General features: G+C 43.7%; 2 protein-coding genes across 4 annotated transcripts in view; one reads left to right on the top strand and one right to left on the bottom strand.

Annotated features, from left to right (window-relative positions):
- ISM1 (isthmin 1) overlaps positions 1-9529 on the top strand; it is a 71615-nt gene extending 62086 nt beyond the window's left edge. For both annotated transcript variants that reach the window (XM_025469294.3, XM_025469295.3), the window contains exons 4-6: positions 140-283; positions 3769-3858; positions 7594-9529. In XM_025469294.3, the coding sequence (XP_025325079.1) occupies positions 140-283; positions 3769-3858; positions 7594-8111 (752 nt within the window). In that variant the 3' untranslated portion in view covers positions 8112-9529. The remainder of the gene's footprint in view (positions 1-139; positions 284-3768; positions 3859-7593) is intronic.
- Positions 9530-17372: 7843 nt separating this feature from the next.
- The window catches only part of TASP1 (taspase 1), a 315133-nt gene continuing 305006 nt past the window's right edge, over positions 17373-27499 (bottom strand). For both annotated transcript variants that reach the window (XR_007405535.1, XM_035705799.2), the window contains one exon: positions 17373-19168. Coding sequence is in view for 1 of the 2 variants with exons in the window: in XM_035705799.2 (XP_035561692.2) it covers positions 19103-19168 (66 nt within the window). In the remaining variant the exon portion in view is untranslated. The remainder of the gene's footprint in view (positions 19169-27499) is intronic.

Below are 27499 nucleotides of genomic sequence, written 5' to 3'. Positions count from 1 at the left end.
AGCCTTTTGACTCCAGCTGGCATCTGGTCCCCTCCAACAGTGAGAACGATGGAAGAAGACAACTGGCAGGCTGCTTGACAAGGGGGATTTGGGGACTCTTTGGGCGAGGCTGGTGACCATATCCCTGGCTCCCTTCCAGATTCCACAGATGGTGAGGGTGACTGGAGCCTTTGGTCTGTCTGCAGTGTCACCTGTGGGAACGGCAACCAGAAACGGACCAGGTCTTGTGGCTACGCATGTACCGCAACAGAATCTAGGACATGTGACCGTCCAAACTGCCCAGGTGGGTTTATGCAGGGGAGTGGCTCCAAGTTCAAGGGGAAGTTCTCCATTTATGTGTAAACCTTAGAGAAAATAAGTTTTAAAAAGACAACCATTTCCCTAATAAGAATTCTGACCAGACTGAAACAACAAGAGATGAGTAATGAGCTGAATGGTTGAAAAGATGGGTTTTCTGAGTCTTATGCACAACTCCCATGGCCATGACAAAGAACACAATGGCACAGTGTACATGTTTAATTTAAAGAAGGGACCCTGGTTAACTTGCGCATTTGATGTGGGATTTGTTGTGCCTTGAAGAGACAGACACATGCAGAGAGACATTCATGGTCTGATAAGGAAGTTAAGATGAGAGGCTTGAAGATTTATTTATTTGCTTTAGAAAGAGAGAGAACAAGTGGCTGGGGGTTGGGGGAAGGGCATTGAGGGGGAGAGAGAATCCTGAAGCAGATTCCCTGTGGGGCTTGATCCTAGGACCCTGAGGCCCTGACCTGAGCCAAAATCAAGAGTCAGCTGCTTAACCCACTACACCACCCAGGCGCCCCCAGTTAGTTATTACTTTAAACTGCATTGTCAGTGTTTTAAAAACTAAACTAATTGCAAACTTGGTAAGAGGCTGAATTGGGGGTAAAAAATAATTGTGTCTCTCTATAGCAGTTGTGTATCAAAGTGTGGCCTGTTTTTATAGGCATACACATTTTTAAAGGGTCAAGAAGAAAGAAGAGAAAGAGTAGGGGAGAGATACACAACCAAGACCACATGTGGCTCACAAAGCCTAAAATATTTACTCTCTGACCCTTTACAAAAAATTTACCTACTCCTGGCCTATAACTTTACATTTTACATGTGCTTCCGTTGCCAGTTAGAATATCAGCTTAGGGATCCCTGGGTGGCGCAGCGGTTTGGCGCCTGCCTTTGGCCCAGGGCGCGATCCTGGACACCCGGGATCGAATCCCACGTAGGGCTCCCGGTGCATGGAGCCTGCTTCTCCCTCTGCCTATGTCTCTGCCAATCTCTCTCTCTCTCTCTCTGTGTGTGACTATCATAAATAAATAAAAATTAAAAAAAAAAAATATCAGCTTAAAGGGTTCTTCCAAAAAAACTGCACATTCTGAATGGTTTCATCTGAAAGATATTTCAGAGACAGGAAAATTTGAGCCCCACACCCTCAAACTTCCTTTTTCTTTTATTTTTATTTATTTATTTATTTTTTTTTTGAGAGAGAGAAAGAGTGCAAGTGAGGGGAGGGGCAGAGGAAGATGGAGAGAATCTCAAGCAGGCTCCACAGTCAGCACAGAGCCCAATGCGGGGCTCCATTTCACAACCCTGAGATCACGACCTGAGCTGAAATCAGGAGTTCGGCGCTTAACCGATTGAGCCACCCAGGTGCCCCCAGACTTCCTTTTTCTATTCCTAGAACTCAGTTGTCAGATCATAAGGCTGAGATTTGAAACAAAAAAGAAGTGGAAGAGCAAAAAGGTTTCTGAGAGGAGAGAAGGATCAGATAGGACGTGCTCATGTTAGCAAATGGCATGTGTAGAAAATGGGGCTGAATTTAACAAGCTCCATGAAATTCTGGCTCCATGTCAGCTATGCAGGTGGATTTCAGAAAGTGGAGCAACCATCAAGATACTTTTCTTGATCTTTCCCATGATCATCATAATGAAGCTGAGTTGGAAGTCTGATATGATGGGATTTAGATAGGTGGAAATAAACCATAAATAATAATAATATGAGAGGGAGGAAGAGGAGGAAGACAGGAAGACAATGAAGAACGAAGAGAAGGACAGTAGAAAGAAGATGAAAGAAGAAAATAAAATGATAATGAAGATCATGGAGAATAGAATTTTTTGAGGACTTAAGTATCCAGCAAATTTCTAAGGTCTTCTTAGGGCTTATTTCATTTAATCCCTACAATAGCTTCATGAAGTAGGGGTTTATTACTGTACCACTTGACAGCTACTGAAATAGGCATGAGGTTAACTAGTATGAGTCACTCAAGCAGCAAGAGATCAGTCTTGAATCTGAATCCAGACAGTGTGCTTAACCGATTGAGCCACCCAGGTGCCCCCTGGGTGAGTCCATGTTCACCATTACACCATTCCTCTGCCACCAGGAGGAGGAATATGGGGCTCAGCCACTCATGGATACAGACAGCATTTAGTGTCAAGGCTTGGGGGCTTGCCTGCTGTTTTCTTTTCCCAAGCTAGTGCTCAGATCCAAGTCTACCACCTGGTGACCACCATTTTGAATGTTTCCTTCTCATTTTCTCTCACCACCTAGAGCAGTGTGCCCAGCAGCCCTGCTCATACATTTTCTTCTTTTCTGACCCCACCCTTCCATCCTCTCTGCCTCTCTGTTCCTGGGCCTTCCAGTTTTTCAGGGCTTCATTGGAACATGAAGGACTTTTTTTTTTTTTTCTTTAACAGGATCTCTTTTATTTAGTTTGCTGATTCTCAGCCTTAGAGGAATGAGTCTTGGAGCCGACAGTCTCCCTGGCCTGGCAGTCATTACACTGAAAAAAATCTGTCTCCTAGGTCAACCCTACAAATAAGTGCAAGAGACCTCACACAAAGTTAGAGGGAGCCCCTTAAAGAAAATCAAGTCAGACCTTGTGACTACTATGTTCTACCACTCTGGCCTCCTCAGAGGCCTCAGCTGGCACAGGATTTCTGTTTTGTAGGGGAAGCCTGGATGGGGTGGTAGTTTGGGAGAGGATGGGGGAACCAGGAAGTATGAGACAAACTGGGTTCAAGTAATGACAAGAGCAAAAGCAAGTAATGACAAGCCCAGATTATTCTCTTTGAAGCACCAGTGGTGGTGCTGGAAGTCCTAGAATGTGAGATATCTGCTCTTTAGCTATGAACTGCTGCATCACCAAAATGAGCTATAAAATACTCCTGAGAAAATTATCAGCTAACACCTACCACTTACTCCTGTAGGTGCTTTCTTTACCCGTAATTTATTAGAATGTGTTTAACTCTCTGGAGGTGGGGCACTCATTTCTGCCCATTTTACAGATGTGAAAGCTGAGGCACATGAATTTTAAGTGGCTTAAAGGTTACAGGTTAGTAATGATTGGAACCCAGTCGGTCAGTCCTTAAAACTGGTTTTGACCACTAGACAAAATATTAACCACTGCCTCTAATCCAGTTTGTCACCCTGATACCACCAGATAGACAGCCTTGCAGACACGTGTCCCCTACCACCCAAAACCCCATTCCTGGCCCTAGTGAATGAGTTCCTTAAGACTCATTCAGGCACATTTGGATCTGATTTCATACTGCAAATGGTATCTGGGGTTTTAATATATTTTATGCTCTACTACCTGCTTTTTACTGTTTCCTCCACTGGCAAATTCCTACCCATGAGTAGTAATGAATACAAAAAAGGCTTTGTTCAGGTGTATTTGTTTCTTTATTTGCTGGGGAGGTAGGGGGTAACTTTTTCCATATAACTAGGGGAAAATGAGCTCTTGTCTGTGTTTAGGAATTGAAGACACCTTCAGGACAGCTGCCACCGAAGTGAGTCTGCTTGCGGGAAGTGAGGAGTTTAATGCCACCAAACTATTTGAAGTTGGTAAGGAGATCTTTTCCCCCTCTTTTTTTTAAATCCAAATATTGATTTAATATTTTGGAGATTCCTTTTGCCTTTGCAGTGCCATCCCATCCTAGGATCCATTTAAATGTTTCATTTTCCTCTTCTGGGGTCCAGTTCTCTCAACATATTTTTTGCTCACTGAATATACGCCAAGCAAGAGAGAGCAGTCCCATGCCTCCTTCACCAGGCTGAGCAGAGTGCCCTCTGTGTCTGCCTTGCTTGCTACAGAGCTTCCGGGGCAAGAGGTGGGACAGAGCTGCCCTTCCCTTAGCGTGGATTCAGTCTCAAATGGGGCCTCAGGCCCCATGAATCCCCTCTGGTAGCACTCACTGAGTGTCCCCAAGAAGTCAGGAAATGCTGGTCTCAGTTCTGTAGCAAAAGTTCTTCCCCCAAGGGAAGAAGGGAAAAGGAACTTTCTTAGTATTATGCCTGCCTCCCTCTACCACATAAATTTTTTGTAAACCCTTGGCATACTCTGCTACTTATCTGCTAGAAAGTACTAGACCAAACACAATAAATGTGAACCAAGCCAAATTGAAAGTGACTACTCGGGTCCAAGATGGGGCGCCTGGGTGGCTCAGTCAGTTAAGTGGCTGCCTTTGGCTGAGGTCATGATCCCAGGGTCCTGGGATCAAGCCTTGCATCTGTCTCCCTGCTTAGTGGGGAGCTTGCTTCTCCCCTGCCCCTCCCTCTGCTTGTGCTCTCTCTCTCAAACAAATAAATAAAATCTTTTTTTTAAAAAAGAAATATATTAAAAATAGCTTCATGTGCTTTAGGATGCAATTCTTTATTGCTGAAAGATGAGACTCCTTCTGCAACATTTCTTCATGCTACTCGAAAATTCTTTCCTGGCCTTTCACTTCCACCCTACCTCATCAGCCAAACAGGAGGCAGTATAGAAATTCTTTGTGATCCAGGACTTCCATCTCCATCCTTCACACATACGAACTACATTTAGTAGGAGCCTTCTACAAACATAATGCATGTGACTCCCTCCCCCCACCAAAAAGAAAAATAGTGAAAGATTAAATGTGGGAAATTTACATAAAATGGTAGAGCAACAAAGGTTGTCTTTGGGGGCAGAGAGATTCTCAGGTTTGCCCATACTATACACCCTACAGACAGGCAGCTGCTTGCTTTTTTGCAGAGGGATAGCTCCAGTTGCACAAAGCCAACTGAGATGAATGGGAATGGGTATCAATCAGGTTCTGGGCAGGAGCAAACACAGCATACTGAAATCAGGTTATTGAGGAGCATTGGATTAGGGTCTGTTTGCAAAGAGGTGAACAGGATAGAAAGACACCCTTGGCCTGAAGGGACCAGGGGGAGGAGTGGCTACTAGAACCCATAGAAAAAATGTGTGGAGAGGGCTGCCTGACAGCACTCCTGGCTCTCAGAAGGATGTGGCCAACCTGCAACAGTGAGGGAGGAAACACAGGAACAAATACTTTGACCTCACTCTCTTCTCTCCCCCTGGTCGCTGGCCAGGTCCTCCCCTGGGATCAACCCAAAGAGAAGTCAGGGCTCGAGGGAGCCCATTGATATAGTCCATGTAGGACAACCTTCCAGGGCAAGGAAAAACATGGAATGAGGATAGAGAAGGACAAACAGAGGATTCCTCACAGAGATGGGACACAGCTTGAGCTGCACAAGGTCATTGTCCCCCTTGTAGTATCTCCATTGTCTGATCTATAAAATGTTATGAGATGACAGCGTGAACTGACAGACCTATTGTAGAATTAAATTAGTTAATATTTGCAAAGCATTTGGAGCATGTCCATCACACTGAAGACCCACAAAAGTTTGATAGGTAAAAATAAGCCAATGTATATCCTACAGGTACATGAATTATGATGACCGTCCACACTGGAAACAGAAAAGCCATTTTTTAGGGCCTTCACTGAATATTGTTTCTGAAGACCACGCCCTCCAAAGGAGACCTTCACTGGCTTTGTAGACACACATTTCCCAGGAGGGAGCCTGCATTCTGTCACTACTGTCCGGTCAGGGGCTCACAGGGGTGGAATCTTAGAGCTCAGGCCCAAATGGAGCCCTAGCACACCCCCAATGGCAGCGTACCCTGGACCCTATGCTGTGGGCTCCCTACTTTCCTTCAGCATGATCCTCATCACATTCTAGGACACAGGCGTCCTTTTCGTCCCCAGTTAAGAGATGAGAATCCTGAAGCACAGTGAGGGAGAACACCTACATGAGGGCATGAGCAGTATGCTAGATGCTTGAGCTGGAATTCAATCCCAGGCCACCAAACACAGGATCCCATATTCTTCATCTGAGGCCAGGCCTCTCTGAGCCCCTGAGAGATGCCCTATCTCTCCTGTCCTCATTCCACTGAAGAGAAGCCCGAGCCCTCCTCCAAACTGCCCGCCAACCGCGCCCATCCTGGCCACTTGATTGCCTCTTAGGGCACCACCAGCCTCCCAGGCACCTGGGTCAGAGATGGGAAGTCGCTTCTGATGTCTTTCTTCCTTCACCATCAAACCCACCCAGGCCTGGCAGCCTTCTGACCACCCTTGATCCCTCCTCTTCCTTCACTTCCCACCTGGACTCTCACCACTGATAGCAGCACTGAATACATCCTCCTTACTGTGCCACTTGGCCAATAGCTCACTGTCCCTCAAAAACTATCAGTAGTTCCTTAGTGTCCTCCAAACAAGCCTAAACTACACTGAAGAGCCCCACGATCGGACACCAACAGCCTTACTTCCTTCCCTATAACGCCTGTTCCTGTGACACCGAATGTGTTCCCCTCCCCCAGACAACCCCAGCAGATGTCTTCTGCTCACCAATGGTCACTGTTTGCCTGCTCCTGGGTCCAGCCATTCCCATGAGGCAGTGCAGGACCAGATAAACATTCCTTGGTTTTTCAAATAAAACCAGGAATCCACATTAATAAACTGCAATCACCTAAGTCTTAAATGAAGCCAACAATTAATTAATTGGCAATTAATTCAACATATTTTTAATTCTATAAGATCCAAATACAACAATCTCATGGGGGCAGGTTCTGGCTGGAAGACTAGAGGTCCATAGCCTCTGGCCTAGACGTTAAGTTCCCTAAACACAGGCCACCAGCCCCTTCCTCTTTGAGGCATCTTATTACATGGATTGCTTACAGTGATTGTCACTCTCTGGTGCCTACGATTAAGAGATTAGGCCATCAGCTTTAGTTTAAACCAGTCATGGAGTGGCACAAATAAAACCTGGTCCCACCATCCTCCTCTGAGGCACTTCTCCCTTGTCACCATGTACTTAAAGAGGAGATTCAAACTTGCCCTCTGAATTATTGTTCATTTTGTTCTAGGGGAGAGTGGGGTTTTCCCCCATATCCTCCCGTTTCTTCCCCAGATGACTGCTAAAATTCAGGGATAACAGTATCATATATTTTCAAAAGACAAACCAGATGAAGCAGTTGTGCTGGTGAAATCTAGGCGATGGCATACAGGTCGTCACTGCTGAAGTAGCTTCTCTCTACATTTCTGTGCGTCTGGAAATGTTTCATAGCCTAAAGCGGGGAAGTTGCCTGGTGAATAAAGTTCCCAAGTTCCAGGGGGTGGTGGTGGTGGATACGATCAAACCGAGGGCTGGTGGCTCCCCGACCGCAGGGGCTGGCCCGGGAGGGCAGGACTTGGCTTCAGTGTTAACCAGCTGCCCGTCTTGCACGTGGTGACAGGGTGTCCCTGCGGTCTTTTTCAGACACGGACAGCTGTGAGCGGTGGATGAGCTGCAAAAGTGAGTTCTTACAGAAGTACATGCACAAGGTGATCAACGACCTGCCCAGCTGCCCCTGCTCCTACCCCACCGAGGTGGCCTACAGCACGGCGGACATCTTCGACCGCATCAAGCGCAAGGACTTCCGCTGGAAGGACGCCAGCGGGCCCAAGGAGAAGCTGGAGATCTACAAGCCCACGGCCCGCTACTGCATCCGCTCCATGCTGTCCCTGGAGAGCACCACGCTGGCAGCCCAGCACTGTTGCTACGGCGACAACATGCAGCTCATCACCAGGGGCAAAGGCGCGGGGACGCCCAACCTCATCAGCACCGAGTTCTCGGCCGAGCTCCACTACAAGGTGGACGTCCTGCCCTGGATTATCTGCAAGGGCGACTGGAGCAGATACAACGAGGCGCGGCCTCCCAACAACGGACAGAAGTGCACGGAGAGCCCCTCGGACGAAGACTACATCAAGCAGTTCCAAGAGGCCAGGGAGTACTAAGGAGATGCCACCTCGGGTATATGTGACACAGACGCACTGCACTGATGTCCCGGGGCAGAGGTGCGCCTACCCGCATCCATGTCTAGGTGTATATACCACATGGGCATTTTTCATCAATCACGCTAGGGGTGTGCGCCAGGCCCCAGTGGCTGCCCTCTGAAGCCACCTCGCCACCCGAGATGCCCCTGGAGCTCCTTGGAATTCCTCGGGGGGGAGATGTCGGCGGCAGGACGAGGACAGAGGAGTCAGAAGAAGAACCTGGAAGCCATAGCAGGTGGGATTCGATGCGCACCCAGATCCAGTGTTTCCTAGAGAAGCAAAGCGGAAAAGACCGAGCTGTAAACGTTATATGCAGTTTTTATATATAACTTATTTAATATGAATGTGACTTAAGCATAACCTTTTCGCTGGAGTTGTGAAACTGTTTAATCGCTTCTGTGAGAGTTCAGACAGGGGCTAAAGGATGTGGGAGAGAAAGGGAATTTTGGAATTATTTTTTTTTAACTAAGTAACTCAACAGAAGTGTATCAAAACAAGAAAACACCCACTTTAAACCAAATGTTCTTTAGTCATGAGGCACCTTGCTGGAGTCTCGGCTTCCCGAATGCCCTTGCCTAAGATTGGATAGGGGGTGCGGGGCACACGGGTATTTTAGGGGCACATCTGAGGACTGATTTTAAATAGGCTTTAAAATAAAAGGCCAATATTAGCATAACGCTATAATTCTACTAAAAGGCTTCAGAGTGGCAGAAGTTCTGCTTATGTCTTAGTAGGTTCAGAAGGCTGCAGGAAGGTCAGACATAAAAACAGGTAGTAGCACTTTTCCAAAGAAAAAAAGAAGCAGGGATCCCTGGGTGGCGCAGCGGTTTGGCGCCTGCCTTTGGCCCAGGGCGCGATCCTGGAGATCCGGGATCGAATCCCACATCGGGCTCCCGGTGCATGGAGCCTGCTTCTCCCTCTGCCTGTGTCTCTGCGCCTCTCTCTCTCTCTGTGACTATCATAAATAAATAAAAAAAATTTAAAAAAAAAAAAAAAAAAAAAAAAAAAAAAAAAGAAGCAAAATAAATGGGAAAAGAACATGGACCTCATTTCATCTATTTTAGTCTAATACCATTGTAACATTTTTTTACTCCGCCAATATATTCCCAGTAAATACATATAGAAAGAGTAGGAGGACTCAAGTCTAGAAAATCTTAATTGTTTATGTTTTAAGAAACGAAAAAAAAACTACATTATTTTTGTAAAGTATTTATTGAGTCATTGAGTCTTGTGCATCAAGCGATTGTGATATGACCTGGTTCTGTAGTGTGGAACTTAGGACAAATAAAGAGTTTGTTGTTATGCAATCTTTACTTGCAAAACTCCAGGAGAAGAGAATATATACTAAAATCATAATAAAATGTGTTACCTGCAATAAATGTGTTAACTGCAAATATTTATAATGCAAATACCATAAAGAGCCCTGGTAGCCCAGGGCTTCAAGGCAGGGGAGAGGAAGGTTCAAGCCAGGTGGGAATAAAAGACTCACTGATTGATGCAATGATGGGTGGTATAACTCATAGCATCTTTGGCACCAAGAATGTCAACCCAGGCCCCAGGAGGCTGAACTGAACCTGACACACAGGTAAGTTTTTGCACACTCAGAGCTAAGAAAGAGCAAGGAAGAGCAGGCCAGAGCAAAGGCAGTCTAGGTGAGGGGCACCTGGGTGGCTCAGTCGGTTAAGCATCTGATTCTTGATTTCAGCTCAAGTCTTGAGCTTAGATCATGAGATTGAGCCCTGAGTTGAGCTCTGTGCTGTGCTTAGAGCCTGCTTAAAATTCTCTCTCTCCCTCTCCCTCTGCCTCTCCCCTATCTCCCCCCAACCAAAAAAAAAAAAAAAAGAGAGAGAGAGAGAGAGAGAAAGAGAAAGAGAGATGGTCCAGGTCAGCAGGGCTGCTTCCAGACAAAATTCTGCAATGGCATAAGTAAGTAGAACTACTCATCATGCAGATTATTCCTTTTCCAGATGAGAATACCAAAACTCAGAGGGGAAAAATATATCACATTGGGCCCATCTTTCATTTCCTAGCCTAATGCTCTTTCTATTTTATCAAATTGTTGGTGTCCTGGTGGTGTCTTTGGTATTCTTAATCCCACCCTTAAGTTCTCCTAATAATATTTGTTCTTTTGGAAAAGCTGTTATCAATTATTTACACTTTAGAGTGAATTACCTATGCATTTCCCTTCTCAGAACATTTATATTTAAGAGCTATTTCTAATTATGACATGAGAAGCCTTATTGACATCTGAAGGAGTTTTAGGCACCTGAACTGGTAGGAGAGAATCAATACATCTATTTACCAGGGAAACAGATTTGGTTTCTAATAATAATAGGAAGACTATTTCTGCAAAGAGTGTTGGTTGCAATGGATTGCATTGCCTTTGAGATGGCAAGTTCCCTGTAGGGACAGGTATTCAAGCAGAGACTGGAGATGAAACACATATGAAGCTCAACTGAGTGATGAGAGAAAAAAATGGACGACAATAACACCCTCTGATAAATGTTTTATTAAGGGTAAGCGCAAAAAACTATGGGAAAAAAGGCAGGAAGCAGGGAAGTACGTGTTGAGGCAAATGGAGGAGTGGAATTTCATAAAGCAGCAAAGAGGGAGGGGGAAGTGGATGCATTTGAAGTTAGAAAAAAGTAAGAACAAAAATAAGGAACGAGGAAGAAGCTTGGGGTTTACTAAAGGCCGCATGTTTAGAGTGATGAGCAGAGGAACAAGAGTGGTAAGTTTTGGAGCTATACCTAAGGTGTCTTTATTAAGGATTTATCATAGAAGATGAAAAGGAACAGAGCTCTTTCCTACTAAAGTGAGAATGACTGATGTGAGCAGTATTTTCAATGGGCTCATTGCCTTTTCATAACAGACCTTGCTGACCTAATGAAATGAGAGTTGGAAGATAAGGTGAATCGGGGGCAAGCAAGGGCCCCTGGGCTCTTTGCATACAGAATACATCCCTAGTCTCCTATACATCATCAGGTTAGTGCCACACCTCTGGAAATCTGGTGAACGATGGTCTGCCTCTATCAGGAAAAGCTATTTTCCAGTCCCAAAGCCAATGAGTGATGCTCAGAAAGCCAGAACCCCTCGGCTCAGGTATCAACTAAGACAAGGCAATCTTTTCCAGCACAGGGGCTCAAGCTGGCCCCAGGGTAACCCCAGGTAATTCCCTTCTTGCAGATGGACCTTGTGCTTAAGAGCAGCAGCATGCAGCAAAGTGGCTGCCTACAACCTCACCTGAAGTTCCTGTAAATAGGACCATCAGCAAGTGCTCTACAAAGGCCTCCCATGGAATTTTTTGCTCCCTTGCTTCTCCCTGGGGAAAGACCCCCTTTTCTAATAATCTCTGGGCCTCTTGGGTGCCATGTGTGAGCAAGCCAATAGTGAGCGGCAAACAGAGATGCTCAGGGCCCTCTAGTGGCTGCACATGGGAAAGTTCAGGAAGAGGACTGAACGTGCGGAGTCTTCTCTTTGGCCCCAGTACAATTGTCCACCATGATTATAGTCTCCAGAGCGTTTCTCTCTGTGTAGTTCAGTGGCCAGGAGATTAAAGTTCTCCAGTCTAACATTAGGGATCAGAATAAGTACTATACTAGCCACTCTTTCCTGATCACACACTTTGTGCCTCTGGGCTACTTACTCCCTTTACCCTGGGAAGCAGGCATAGTGCATCACATCCATTTAACCGGAAAAAGAAGCCCAACAAGGTTAGTGAACTTGCCCAAAGCCTTAAGGCTCTATAAATGGCAGAGCTGGTTGAAGCCAGTTCTTTCCAATCACCAAGCCCACATTCATAACCTTAACCCTTCTTCTACTCTCTTCCTAAGTTTTTGCAACACTCACAGGATCAGTGTGGTTTTTGTTTTCCTCTAACTCACTCTGCCTTTACTCAATTTATTCAAGTCGGCCGAATCCCCTGCAACAATCCTTATGGTGTCTCATATTGGGCACAGAGGATCTGGCTTTATTTCTACATATTTTGTTCAGCTGTGTCATTCTGTAAGATGATGCTTGCTCCTCTAGCTGAGCCCTTGCTCCAGTTGGGTCAGTAACAGAGCTCGACATTTCTAGAAGAACAGAGACTGACCTGTTTTCCCTCCTGCAGGCAAGCCCTATGCTGTCACCTGTTGGGTGGGCCTCAGAGGTGGGTGTTGCATCCCGTGCTTCTCTACACCCCTAGTTCCTAGCACCTTACCGGGCAGATGTCAGGCAATGTGCAGAGAGCTGAAGAATTTGAAGGTTGATGCAAACTGCCTGTATTCCAGTTCCGGGTCTCACACTTGCCTGCTGTGTTCCACTGGACAGGTGAATCAGCCCCTGTGGATTTCCATTTCCTCATGCAGTTGTTATGAGAATTAACTAAGACAAGAACCACGAAGTTCCTGGGGCCTGTCAGATACCATGTGCAATGAAGTTTGGACATTGGTATTTAGTCATTTGGCAACTATATACTGACCACCTACTAGTTGCCAGGCACTATTCCAGAGGCCAGAGTTTTAATCGTATACAAATCCAAGTCTTCCTGTTGAAGAGCAGACAGCCAAAAAATATGTAAGCACATAATCTGAAAGAGTGATAGATAATGTAAAGAAAAATAAATTTGATCACACACATATGTTGTATTACTTATGGAAATACTAATTGCTGTAATAAATAATCCTCAAAATCCGGATGCCTGGGTGCCTCAGTGGTTGAGTGTCTGCCTTTGGCTCAGGTCGTGATCCTGAGGTCCTGGGATCAAGTCCTACATCCGGCTCCCGCAAAGAGCCTGCTTCTCCCTCTGCCTATGTCTCTGCCTCTCTTTGTATCTCTCATGAATAAATAAATAATTTTTTTTTAAAAGGGTAATCCTTAAAATCACAGTGGCTTAAGACAGTAAAAATCTATGGTATGTTTCTGGTCAAGTGGCTTTCCTCTGAGTGATGACCCAGGGGTCCAGGGTCCTTCTATACTGTGGCTCAGCCGTCTTCAAGATGTGACTCTCTGGGATGTCCTGGGAATCAGCTCTATTCCTGTCTACTTGAGTAAAGAGCAGGCAGGACAAGCATAAAGGTTTACATAGGTCAAGCAGAGAAGTACTGTACATCATTTCCACTCCATCTCCACAGCTCTGTTCCATGCCACACTCTTTTGGGAGGACAATTGAGAAATAGAGTTTAGTTGGGACTTTGGGGGTGCAGGAAGCCTAGATAGGCTATGTACGCACTCAGCCCGTGTCTGCCACAGAGGTAGACCACCTGGCTACACAAGGCAGGAGTGAAAGGCAGCGGACAGGACTCTGGATGGGCCCAAAGCAAGCGACCAAAGAAGAAAGGGCTTTCCCAGCCCCTCACCATCTTCCTACCAGTGCATTGTAGTGCTAACCCGTCCTCGGTTTACTATCTATCAATTGGCTAAGACCACCTGTCTTACCTAATCACTGGCACAACCCTCTTGGCACTTCCCACACTTCCTACACATCTGTGTCCACCAGCCCAGCTCTCAACTGGAAGCTCCTGTAAGCCTTTGCCTGATCACTCTCTCTGGGTAGTGGGGCTCCTCGGCTTGCACAGGAACAGACTCAAATGCCAGGGAGTTAACAGTGCTCCTCAGAGCACTTAACAGTCGACTGAGCAGAACTATGTGGATGAATACTCCAGCTTCCTCACTCTCAAGTGGGGCAATTCTGAAGCATGTTTTATTCTATTCTCAGAGCTCCATCGGGACTGAGCTCCAGGCCCCCACAGGGGTAACTGGCTTGCTAACATGTTATCTATTGGCTTTCTTCCCATCCTTGTGTTTCTTCCCCACTCTCTTTCTGTTGCTTGCTGGAATCATCTCCCCAGTGTCCTACCTGCTCCAATCATTTTCTTTGGATTCGTTTCCAGGGGAGTCCCAAACCAACACATAACTTTATGTTTTAATACTTACTGAATGCTATTCAAACATAAGCTTACTTTCATTACCATCATGCTCCTGCAGAGATGAGGCTTGGCTGTTGGTGATAGCTCTACCAAAAAAGAAAAGCCAATCTCATACTGACCAGAGATTGGCACTCTACTAGATTTTTGAGCTTTTACAAACCAAAGTTATAAACCCTCAGTTTTTCTGAAAACTGATCCAGTCCAGCAGACAGAAAATGACCCTTCCAGATACCTCTAAAAACTGCTGAACACCTTCTCCTAATCTTTGAATTCATCTCCTTGCTGGCTACAAACCAACCCTGCTCCACAGACCACGCTTTAAGTAGCACTGTTCTAATTAAGCGACGGTGATCAATGCCCCCTTGAGCAGTGATTCTGGCCTGACATACAAAATCATGAAAAAGCTTCACAGGAAGTTATGTGTGGGGAGAGAAGAGGATGGGGTTCTCCCTTTGTCATCCACTTACAGTTTCCAATGGAAAAATGTGTGGGTTGTCACATTATGCCTGCACTATTTTAGACTAATTAAAGGCTTGCCGCAGTAATTACTGGGTGGGTATACTCAGGAACATACATCCATGTGTACAGATCCTGAATACAGTAGTATAAATTAAGACAGAAAGCTTACAGCCCATTGCTTTTCTGAGGCTTAGTGTTGGTTTACCATACAGGATTAGAAGAAGAGAGGCACTTTCTGGGATCAGAAGGTAAGACATCTTAGGAACAAATTTATGAGACTAGCAACTCTTTGTTGAACCAGAAGAACAAAGCTTAGAGATGATTAGGTTTTCTGTTTTTGTTTTTGTTTTTTGTTTTTGCTTTTTTCTATCTCCATCTCCATGTAGAGGTTTGGAAAGTCAACATACAAAGATCAGTGCCTTGCCTAGAATGGTAAAAAGAACATCATCTTCAACCATTTTGGTGGTTGGGGAATTGGCGGGGAGGAGGGGAGCTGGATTGAAACACAGCTGCAAAAGCAAAGCTGGGTAAGAATTTTACAACTTTGCTAATTTTCTATCTGTTCTGGGAATAGTAAATGTGCCCTTACAGATATTCATGATTGCCCTCAAAATAAAAAAAAATATATAAACTTAAAAAACAACTTTCAAACGGCACAGAAAAGTCTTTCATTCTTGAGGCATGTAATTCATGGATGATTTTCAAAATGTCATGTTTGAATTGGGAAAGTAACATTTCTTGAACTAACCAGCCAATTGCTTCAAGAACATGACTCAAAGGATATAAAAATTTCAAGCCTGACTATTAAAAAAGAAAAAAGGAATTTTTTTCTCTATGCAGCTAAGTTTATTTTTCTCAAAGGTCATGACTACATATTAGGTTTATTTGCCATGGAAGGGAATGGCCTAAATGAAGTATGCCTTTAATTCCTTAGTGAAATGGAGCAGTAGCAGATCTTAACAAGCACCACTTCAAGATTTCACACCAGTAGACATGCGGTTTTGCTTTGTCTAGCTCTGTCCTCCTTCACCCCTCTACACCCAGCGCAGGTTTTGTTCTGTTTTATCTTTGGAAAGCTTAGCAGATGGAGAAGGAGGGAGGGGAAAAGCAAAGAGAAAAGCCAGGATTTCCCAAGACAAAATCCTCTCTGGACCTCCTAAGGTAACTCATTGCCCCTGTTGTCAATATAACTAAAGTGAAGTCTTTATACAGGGCAAGACTGGGGAGACCCACACCACTGATGCACCTGTCCCCAGGGACCTTCAAATGCCCCTGCAGGGACCAGCCAAGACCAGGAAGAGATTTCCAGGGGCCTCGTGCCCCAGAGCCACATGGTTAGGATTCCTTCAGTCAAAAGAGAATGAGGTGTTTTGTGCTGATTGCTGTGGAGGGAAGATTTTTCTTCAAGAATGTTTTACGATCCTCACCTGGTGACTGACTCTATGGAGTGGAAGTCAAGGCCCACCTTCTCCAGACCTCAGGAAAAAGCCCTCCATGAAGCAACTCTTGAGTGCTCCCTCCCACTATGACAGGATATGATGAAGAGAAAACAAAAAAGGAGGAAAGCAGGGATCCTGTTCTAGGGAGATAAAGCTTGGTTCATACCACTCACCATCAGCAAATGTAAAAAACTGAAGTTTGGGATAAAAGCAAACTCACTCTCTGTTTTCTCTTCTTCAAGATTTCTACCCTGTACCATTCCAATTGCCTTCCTCACTGCTCCTCTTTCATTCCTTTTGCCACCCAACTGGCGTTTTTGTAGCCAACTTCTATTCTTTGGGCCAATCCTTTTGTTTGTTTTGAATACTCAAATAAATAAATAAATAAATAAATAAATAAATAAATAAACAAACACTTTATTGATGTATAACGTACAATCAGAAAAATGTACACATGTCATAAATGTGTAGCTCAGTGAATTTTCACAAGGTGAACACAGTCATGACCAAAGTCAAGAAATAATTGAAGGGTCATGAAGAAACTCGCTGGGATGAAATGGTCTATATCTCGATTATGGTGGTGGCTACACAACCATATATATTTGTCAAAATTCAATGAATTGTCCACTTATAGAAAGATTGGATTTCACCATATGTAAATGTTACCTCAACACAAAATAAATAAAACATTACCATCACTCCTATGCTACCTTCCAGTCAGCACCCACTTTCCACCAAAAGTAATCAATATCATGACACTAGATTTGTTTTGCCTGATTTTCGAACGTTGCTAGAGTCCTCTGACATATGCTCCTTGAGGTCTGGCATCTTTTGTTCAACATCATTTTGTGTGAGTCTTCCATATTGCTGTTTGGAGTTATCAGTCATTCATTCTCATCATTGTCCAGTATCGCAAGTTTCTATTTACCTTTCTGCCATGAACAGGCATTTGGGTGGTTGCCAGTTTGGAGCTTTTACAAACAGCGCTGCTGTGAACAGTTCAGGTGTGTCTTTTAGTGCTCATATAGACACATTTCTATTGGGAGTGTAATTAACAGGTCCTCAGGCATGCACAGTATTAGTAGATACTGTCCGAGGGTTTTCCAAAGTTATTGGTTGACATTCTACCCAGGAGTGATTGAAGGTTCTGGTTCTTTGATCAATATTGGTTCTATCCCTACACTAACCATTCTTTGATATTTTTATTCTTTAGATTTAAGTCAATGTATGTGTGCTGAGCATTTGCTGTGTGCTTGTCACAATTCACCATGCTGGAGACACAAAAAAGGAGCAGGAACCCTGTCATAAATGAATGGTTCAGTGGGGTGACTAGTTCAGATGACTATATTACAAAGTGATAGATACGATGGGACCAGATGAGGATGTGATTAATTACAGAGACTGTACTTAATAAATCAGAGCTGCCACATTTTATTTAGGGGGAAAAAAGTCTAACGATAACAAGTGTTGGCAAGATGGTGAAAAAACAGAAATTCTTATTGCCATTGCTTATGGGGATAATTTGACTATACCTAGTACAGTGGATGCTGTAAAGTGGATATAGCAGAAATCACCAATTTCACTCCTGAGGGCTTTCTTTCTATTGTCAAAAATTGGAAACAACTTGTCTACCAACAGAGGAGTGGCCAAATAAACCATGCATTAAGATAGAATACTATCCAGCTGTTAAAATGATCTAAAGCTATGCCTACTGTCACAGATGTGTCATAAAAATATAATATGTAAAAAAGTAAATTGCAAATGGATATATGAAGTTTTACACAATTTCAATAATTTAAAGAGTCACAAAACAATGCTATATTATGTGTGGACATCAACATAGGTAATAGTACTAAATTATGCACAGGAAGGCTAACCATCCAATTTCAAGGTAACAGTTACACCTGAGGATGGATGACAGTGAGTAGGTGGAAAAAGTGGAAAACATTAGAGGAAATATGGTATTTAAAAAAAAGAAACCTAAAATATACTACAAGATATTAATACCGGTTAAGTCTGAGCATTGGGTAATGAACAGTTGTTACGTTATTTTCTTTATGTGTAATATATTTTCAACTAAGTACTAAAAATACACAAAACTGAAGGGAAAAAAATAAATGATGTAGTGAGGTTGGATGGCATCCTACAAGGTCATGAGTCTAATGCCCCTTGGCACATATAAGTCCACACACAGAGGATGATGTGTAGGCTGCCATTGGTTGGTAATGGTAATATTAGAGTTGGGACGTCTGTATTCACCAACTCCTAGGCAAGGAAGCCACTCCAACTAACAGTTGCCTTCGTTCTTTCAAAAGAAGAACACACTGCCTCTTCCCAAATTCAGAGTCTAACTTCATTTCTTGTGTGCACAGTTTGGGATAAACAGAGGCCAGTACTGGGAACATGGTCCCAAATCCAGCACCTACTGAATGGAAGGCCCCGAGCTCATCCCACAGCCTTGCTAAATCACACTTCCTGTCATGCCCCCTGCAGTTCTGCTCCCAGATCTGCTGGAAGAGCCAAAGAAAACATGAGAACTGCCCCTTCTAAGGCCACTGGGTCCCATTTCAGTGTGAAATGCCTGCTTACTGAGCATTTCCTTTGTGCTAGATATTGGATCAGGAAATAAACTCAGCCACCCTTTTAAAATGTCACAGGTGAGAGGATCCCTGGGTGGCTCAGCAGTTTAGCACCTGCCTTTGGCCCAGGCCGTGATCCTGGAGTCCCGGGATTGAGTCCCACATCGGGCTCCCTGCATGGAGCTGCTTCTCCCTCTGCCTGTGTCTCTGCGCTCCCCCCCTTTTTGTGTGTCTAATGAATAAAATTAAATAAATAAATAAATAAATAAATAAATTGAAAAAATGTCACAGGTGAGGACCTCAAGCCTCAGGTAGTAGAAAGACTTGCCCATGATCACTCAAGTGGTAGATCCATATTTAAACCAGGGTATGTCTGGCTCCAAACCCACATTTCTTCTTTCACCCTTTGGATGTCAAATGTGCAGGTACTTCTGTCCCCTCTGTCCCACCTTTTCTACAGGGAACCAGCATCAGGGTGGGGTGTGAAGGAGTGGGATTTTATTCTCATCTGAGCACCTTCCAAGTTCACGTCAGGGCCCCTGGTCCCCACTGGTCCATCAGAGGGTCTATCCCACAGCCATCACGATGACTCTGCATCCATCTGCCACAGGTTTTTCCCACTCTCCGTTCCCCTGAAAAATTGAATTGTAGAAAACTAGAGTAAGAACAACTAGACTGTGAGCAACTTCTGGTTTCTGCTGGATGAACCAGATGTGAGCCTGACATGCCAGGTGTTTCTACTTCTGTCAGAAACTGGAGGTTATAGAAGGCAGAGCTTGGACACACCAGGGGCTACTGATCCACATCTTGTCTGGGTCTCCAGGGACCAAGGTTCGAGAAGTGAGCCCCACTTAATCATAGCAGGGCACAGTCACTCAGGGAGGTGGAAGAAGGCTCAGCAAGGTACTGATTAGAGAACAGAGAGAAATAAAGGGGAAAAGGATGATGAAATGGAAGCCTGAAAAAAAAAATCCCTCACTCTAGCTTATTTGTCAAAAAAAAAAGAGAGAGAGTTGGTTTTTAGAGTTCTAAGGTTGCTATGATGACTGAAGGTACGAAGGGGTTAAGTTTGATGTGCAGCAGGTGGAGCTGCAGAGCAAAGGGCCCAGGCTTCCCATGGGAAGTGACCAATAACTCAGACCACTGACCCCATCAACCATGCCCTGCAGCAAAAGCCTCCCCCTACTCCCAACAAAAGCTGAGGGGTCATGGGCCTGGGGACCATTGGCCCTATTAACCATGCCCCTCAGTGAGACCCCCCCCCAAGCAAAGTCTGAGGGGTCATGGGCCCTGGAAAAACACAGCATCTTATCTTTTTTCCCAGAAAAGACAAATCCATGGAAGGGATAGTAGAGTACACCTCAAGCAAAAATACTTCCGAAATTCTGAAAAGAATTCAGACTTCATTAGCAGAGTTCTGGGTGGTACACTAGCTCTGTGTTTCAGGAGATATTTTAACCTTAAAAGCATTGGTATGCTCCTGTGCTTGCAAACCCAAGGGCAGCACATTGAGAGAGATGATGCCATAGGGACTCAAGGCTGAAACCAAGAGAACTTAACTCTGGTTAATTTAAACAGAAAACAAGGATCCCTGGGTGGCTCAGTCAGTTAAGCATCTGCCTTTGACTCAGGTCATGATTGGGATCGAGTCCCGCATTGGGATCCCTGGATGGCAGGGAGTCTGCTTCTCTATCTACCTTGCCCCCCTGTTTATGCTCGCTCTTATGCTCACTCTCTCTCTCTCTTTCTCTCTCTCTCTCTCTGAAATAAATAAATAATCTTTAAAAGAAATTAAAAAGAAATGAAGCATATCAGACAGATATTGTGTAGCTTTAGGGATAATCAAATAAATAAGAATAAAACCACATCGCATATCATTTAAGAGGGAGGCTATATCAAACAAGATAACCATGGCTTAAATAAGATAGAAGTTTATCACTGTCTTGTGAAAAATAAGCCTGGCCTTTAATAGTCCCAAGTAGTCATGGGATCCAGTTTCTTCCACATTTCTCTTCAAGCCATTTCCACTTCATGGTCTAAAATGACTACCCAAGCTCCAGCAATCACATTCATACTCCAGCCAGCAAAAAAGAGAAAGGAGTGAAAAAGACTTCTCAGAAGTTGCAGGCACATTTTTCTTTGCATCCCATTCACCAGAACTCAGTCCTCTGGTTGCAAGAGAGGAGGATGTCTTTATCTAGGTAGCCAAGTGCCCCAGCTAACGAGATCCATGACAAAGAAAGAAGATACTAGAGAGAAAATTAGCAGTTTCTTCCACAGGGGCCTAAACCATATGAATTTTTGTGACAACTGCAGTCATATATTTTTATGGCAAGTGTGAGCAGACCAGGCAATAAGCCTCATGCAGAACATGGCTTTGAGCAGGGCTTTTCCTCTTAGGGTTAAGTGAAGATTGTCACTCAGATCCAAGGAGAGAAATGCTCTGTTCCGGGAAGTTCCAGGTCCCCGGTCCCATAGCATCTAAAACCCTCAGTAGCATTGCTGTGCACACGTGGTCCTTGGTCTCTGGGCCCAGGCCCGTGGTCTTAAAGCCTCAGCTTGACCGCAGGAACCTGGTGCATTTCAGTCTCTGTGCCATCTCCAGCACCTAGCCCAGGGCCAGGCACACACAGCCAGCTTTCAAAGAAATGTTTATGAAACTGATGAATGAACCTCTACATTCAACTGCCTCCTATATACACGGGTGATGATTTTTCACATGGGTGAAAATATTTTAAAATGTTACTGAATTCATAAATGTATATTTTTTCTCCCCATGTGTATTTTCTCAGTGAATTTCTAAGCACATGTGTATTGGCGGGGTGGGGGTGGTGGTGGTAGCAGGGCTGGGCAGCAGAGTTAGTCTTGGGCTAGACTCCCTGGATTTGAATCTTTAATCTGCCACATGCTAGCTGTGTAACCTTGAGCAAGATACTTCACTTCTCTGTGCTGTAGTTTCCCATTTGGTACTGTTGCAATGGGGTTATCATGAGGATTTAATGAATTAACATTTATATTATGTACATTGTGTGTATCATTTAGAAGAATGACTGGCACAGAGGTTTAAATAAAATAATTTTTTTAAGATCTTATTTATTTATTCATGAGAGACACACAGAGAGAGAGGCAGAGACACAGGCAGAGGGAGAAGCAGGCTCCATGCAGGGAGCCTGATGTGGGACTCGATCCCGGGTCTCCAGGATCATGTCCTGGGCTGAAGGTGGGCACTAAACCGCTGAGCCACCCAAGCATCCCAAAATAAAATATTAAAAGTGCATAAAATCTTTTACAAAGTCTCATTTCTTAATGTCTTAAAGAGAGTCTCCTGAACAAAGCTGAGAATCTATGACCCACCCTAGATGATTTTTAATTTGGCACGTCTTTAGGTTCAAGCTTTTTTTTTATTGCCCCAATCCCAAGAACAAGCCAGTTCATCACTGTCAGAGACAGTTTCTGGGGCATGTCCTGAGTATCCGGGTCTAAATTACATAGTTACAGGTTGCTCTAAGAGAAGAGATGCCTGCACACAACATTCACCTTACACTCTGTTGTCTTGGCTGATGAACCCAGTTCAGGGACTGACTCTATTTCTCTCTCCAAACCCTCCACCTGCCACCTCGATCGCTTCATAGCATCCCAGCAGCTGCCCATGTTGCAAACAGAGACCAATTCCCTTTGATGCCCAGGACCAGACGAGGTCCATATGAGGCTCTCAAACAAAGCTTTTGTTTTGTTTCTAAATAACTTAAGAAGGCTTAAAGGGGGAGAAGAAGTGCCCTACTTTCTCAGGCTCCTTTTCCTGCTAAAACAGAAAGAAAAACCCAAGACCCAGGGAGGGATCCAATGAGACAGAGAAATAGACTTTGAGAAGGAGACAGGAGTACAAGACAAGGAATGCCTGCAAAGCTTAGATTACTTCCTAAAGGATGGGGGGTAGGGGGATACGTGATCTTTATCTAATCAGACAGTCTACCCAGGAAGTCCCTGAGATCAAAGCAAGGGGCTTTTTATTTAGTCCTGCGTCAACTTAAAAACAGTCCTGGCAAAGCCACAGATCTGGACAAGCTCACACCTCTCCCCACCCCCACCGCCGTGAGCTGTCTCTTAGCATCTGAACCCTCTTAACATTCCATTTGGAATAAAACCCTGGGATGAAAAGAGTCCCCAGGATTACTGTAGGAAGAAGAGACAACATTTGACAAAGTAAGGCAGAAAATGTTGGGCCAAGCCACAGTCCTCCCTGGCTTCCCAGAACAACTAGGTGTGCACCGAGGAAAGGCACACCATTTCCACTTCTCTGCATAGACTCCCCACCACCCACCATTCCCCTCGGATCAAAGGAGTCCTAAAAGGTACACAGCCACTTGTCACAAGGATTTTTTCCCCACATGCCAGGCACTGTGTCAGGACAACTCTGAGGAAAAGCAGGCGCTGGGGGGGAGCAACCAGACTGATGTGGGATAGAGGCCAAGAGAGGAGTGCCACTGTCCCCATTCCTTGGTCCAAAGGATGAGCTGGTGAGCTGGAGCGGGGTGGGGCGTGTTCTCAGAAAGTAGGAGACACACACAAAGGCTGACCTGTTGAAAAGACAGGTGCTGAAAAAGCTGGAGGCTGGTTCAAAAGGGAGGGAAGTCACTTTTCAAAAATACAATGGCTCAAGGGGGACAGGACAGGAAACAGAGGTAGAAAGAGTTCATCCCCCTGGATAAAAGACTATAGAACCAGAGTCACCCTCCAGTGCATTACCACAGAGAAAGCTCAGCACAATTTTTTTTCCAGTGCAGCTGAGATCCTTGTATCCTTTACTTCCAAAAACAAACACGTACAGCTCAGAAGGAGCTAAGACTTCTTGGTCATTTATTTTTTTTAAAGATTTTATTTATTTATTTATGAGAGACATAGAGAGAGAGAGAGAGAGAGGCAGAGACACAGGCGGAGGGAGAAGCAGGCTCCATGCAGGGAGCCCGATGTGGGACTCGATCCCAGGACTCCAGGATCACGTCCTGGGCTAAGGCAGCGCTAAACCTCTGAGCCACCCAGACTGCCCAATCCTTTATTTTTTAGGCACTTAAAATATATATTATCTTATTTAATCTTTATAAATCCCTTATGATTATTACTCCCATTTGATGAGCTGGGTTCATCAGTTTGGACCTAGTTTCTCTTACACAAATCCTGGGCTCGAGTTGATTATTCTTTTATTTTATTTATTTATTTGAGAGAGAGAAAAGAGAGAGCACGAGTGGGGGTGAAGGAGCAAAGGCAGAGGGAAGAGGAGAAGCAGACTCCCCATTGAGCAGGGAGCCGATGCAGGCTCAATCCCAGGACCCTGGGATCTGAGCCAAAGGCAGACGCTTAAAGGACTGAGCCACCCAGGCACCCCTCAAGTTGACTGTTAAAAGCAATTTTTAAAAGAAGAGTTTTTAACATTTGCCTTGAAAGAAAACCTTGCTCTTCAGTACCAGCAGCTTGAAATGGAGGCTTCCTTATGGGAGACTGAACAAACCCTTTTCTGTCCTCTTCTCCCAACAGAAATGATTTTTTCATAGCCAAATTGTTGGGAAACTCAGTATTTCTTGTGAGTCTTTCCGGATTTCAGTATAGTCAGTTTGTCACTTTTAGGATGTATTTTTCTCTAAGAAATGTTATCTATCTTCCTCCTTTTAAGGACCATTTGCATTAAAGAGGAATTATCACTTTAAGCCAAGAAACATGTGAAATAATTGCTTGATGTTCTGTAGGAAAATGTTGCAGCTGTCAGGTACATCGCTGGGGTCTGGCTATGCATCAGAATCAGCTTCAATAACACTCACACATGCTCATGTGGCCCCTTACAAAACATGTCCTCATGGGTGTTCTCTTTCATATTCCCCACTCACAGGTAAGGAAATGGAGGTGGGAGCAACTAAGTGAGTTGCTTAAAAATACACAGGCCATTGTGGAAATCAATTGCCTCATTATAAGACATAACAAATGTGAGGTGTATTTTTAAAATATGACTTTTAGTTTCAGAATTTATTAAACCTTAAAGTGATGAGCAGGACCCAAAAATAGAGAAAGAGGGTCTTGTCTACCTTATTATCAGGAGTGTAGGATTTAAACGTACATCCTTACATCTTTCTGAAGGCTTACGGGTTTTAACTGTGATTGGATGAGAGCCTCTTGGAAGAAACTAAGTTTCAACTGGCTTTGGTTATGCCTTGATCATTATCAACTATTTCAAACATTCAGGATGCTTTCCCTTTCACAGGTGGAAAATGGTAGGTGATGGGGGTCAAAAAGATGCCTACAAGATGTCTTCACATTGTTTTCAATTCCCCAGGCACTGATCTCTTCTCAGGGCTGGTGCCACGTCAGGGAGCAGACATGGCTTCCAACACCTCTATGTAGAAGACACTTATTAAACACACATATATTGCATAGGAGATAAGTTAAAAGCCAAAGCACTCTTAGAAATAATCTAGTTTAAGTTTCTTATTTTCCGGATGAGAAAACTAAAGCACAGAGAGAGGGCAAAGAGATCTGCTCATGCAGCTGGCAGAAAAACACAAGGACTCCTAGCTCTGATGACTACATTTTAACACCATTTGGCCAGAAAACAGTTTGTGTCTTTTCTGCTCCTTCTTCTCTTGCTGGTCATCTATTTCTTGCTGCTCCAAAGAAAAATCAGAAGGTTTCTATTAGTCTTATAGAAGCGTTCCAGCGAGGATCTTCTTTCTGGATGCCAGGAACAGAGAGACACTCCACCTCAGTGACCACCAGGGGGTGCCCACAAGACAGTCTGGCAAATGGGGGGGTCTCCCTGGAGAATCTCCCTTCTCAGGGGAAACACAAATGATACCACAACTGAGACTATTATCTTTTGTTCTTAGAAGGGGTTAGAGGTCTCTGGTCCCTTCTGAAAACAAGTTTGGGAATGAAAAGTGAGGAAAGAAAATCTGCAACACGTGCAGACCTTGAACTTAAAATGTATTTGTTTACCGCTCTTGTTTGCTTGCTCTTCTAATATCTGTCTCCATGAATAAAATGGGAAGAAACCTGTTGCTTTGATTCCCAAAGCAGAAAAGAGCAGGGATTAGATGTCATGAGAGGACTCATAATTTCGTCTATAAGAAAGGCAAGAAGGGGTACCGCTTATAGTATGGCTTTCTGCACCCCAACCTGTTTCCTGGAACAGTCATCTGATTGTCTGCCTCCAGAGACTTGACCATGACCAAAATCCCTCTGCTGCCCTCAGAAGGCAGAAGTCACTTCAGATGAAAGCCAGATCCAAAAGGCTCGGCTCTTCAGTAAATCCTACCAGCATCAAAATACTGAAATGTGGGTAATGCGTATTCATTCGTAATTCCCATTTGATGAACTGGATTCATCGATTTGGGCATGATTTTTCTTATTCATGCCATGAATTACTCACAGAATTGATTCATTAATAGAAATTTTTGAAAGAAAATCTTGTTCTTCACAGCTGTTTGAAATGGAGGCTACTTTATGGATTTAAAAAAGTTTCAGTAACCCCCAGAAAACTCTCTTACTGCCTGCTGTAGTTACATCTTCCATCCCACCCACCTGACCCCTGGCAAGCACTGATCACTATAGTTTTATCTTTTTGAAATGTCATGCAACTAGAAACATACAGTACATTGCAAGTGGCTCCTTGCATTTGCAATACAAATATTTGCATTCAAAACATACAAAATATTTGCAAATGGCTCCTTTCACTGGACATAATGCCTCTGCAATTTATCCAAGTTGTTACTGTTGTTGTGTGTATGTGTGAATGGTTTATTTTTTTATTGCTGAGTAGTAATCCATTGTATGAATATACCACAGTTCGTTTATCACTTAGTAAGGGACATTTAAGTTGTTTCTAGTGTTGGGTGATTATGACAAGAGCTGCTATAAACAATTACATAAAGGTTTCTGTGTGCACCTAGGATCTCATTTCTCTAGGGTAAATATCTAGGAGGGGGATAGCTGGGTCATATCATAAATGCATGCTTGACTTTTTAAGAAAATACCAAATAGCTGTACTGTTTTGAATTCCCACCAACAATGTGTGAGCATTTTAGTCGCCACATGTCCTCATCAACACTTGGTACTGTCAGTATTTTTTTTATTTGAGTCATTTCAGTAGGTATAGAGTAATACCTCATTATGTTCTTTGTTTGAATTTCCTTGATAGTTAATGACATTGAACATCTTTTCATGTGTTTACTTGTCTTCCACATACCCTCTTTCATGGAATATCTGTGTAAATCTTTTCCTCATTAAAATTGGGTTGTTTGTTTTGCTTCTGTTGAGTTTTGAAAGATACAGGTAGGATACAGGTTGTCAGATATATGTGTTTTAGATATTTTCTTTCAGACTACAGTTTTTTTCTACATTCATCTATTTTACTTTTGGTGTCATGTCTAAAATGTCTTTGTGAAACCCCAGATCAGGGAGATTTTTCTTTTTTAAATATTTATGTAGTTTTACATTTTATATTTAGGGCTGTGATTCCCTTTGAGTTAATATTTGTATAATGAGTGAGGCTGAGGTCAAAGTTCACTTTTTTACATAGGATGTCCAATTATTCCAACACTATTTGTTGAAAAAACTATCCTCTCTCCTTTTAATTACCTTTGCACTTTTGTCAATAATACATTGATTTTGCTTGTGTGAATCTTTTTCTGGATGCTCTATTTTGTTTTGCTGATATATAAGTTTATCCCTTCCCCAATACTTCATTGTCTTAATTACCGTAGCTTTAAGGCAAGTCTTTAAATCAGAATGAGTTCACCAACTTTATTCTTTTTCAAAATTGTTTTGCTTATCCCAATTCCTTAAATTTTCCATATAAATTTTGGAAACATCTTGTTCTTATCTACAAAAAATCCTGATGGCATTTTGAGTGAATTGACCTCAAATCCATAGGCCAATGTGGGTAGATTAGACATTTTACTATGTTTAATTGCAGAGTA

The sequence above is a fragment of the Canis lupus genome, chromosome 24 (assembly GCF_003254725.2).
Source record: "Canis lupus dingo isolate Sandy chromosome 24, ASM325472v2, whole genome shotgun sequence".
NCBI lineage: Eukaryota > Metazoa > Chordata > Mammalia > Carnivora > Canidae > Canis > Canis lupus.
The sequence above is the reverse complement of the archived record's forward strand: the minus strand, read 5'-3'. Positions and strand labels throughout refer to the sequence as shown.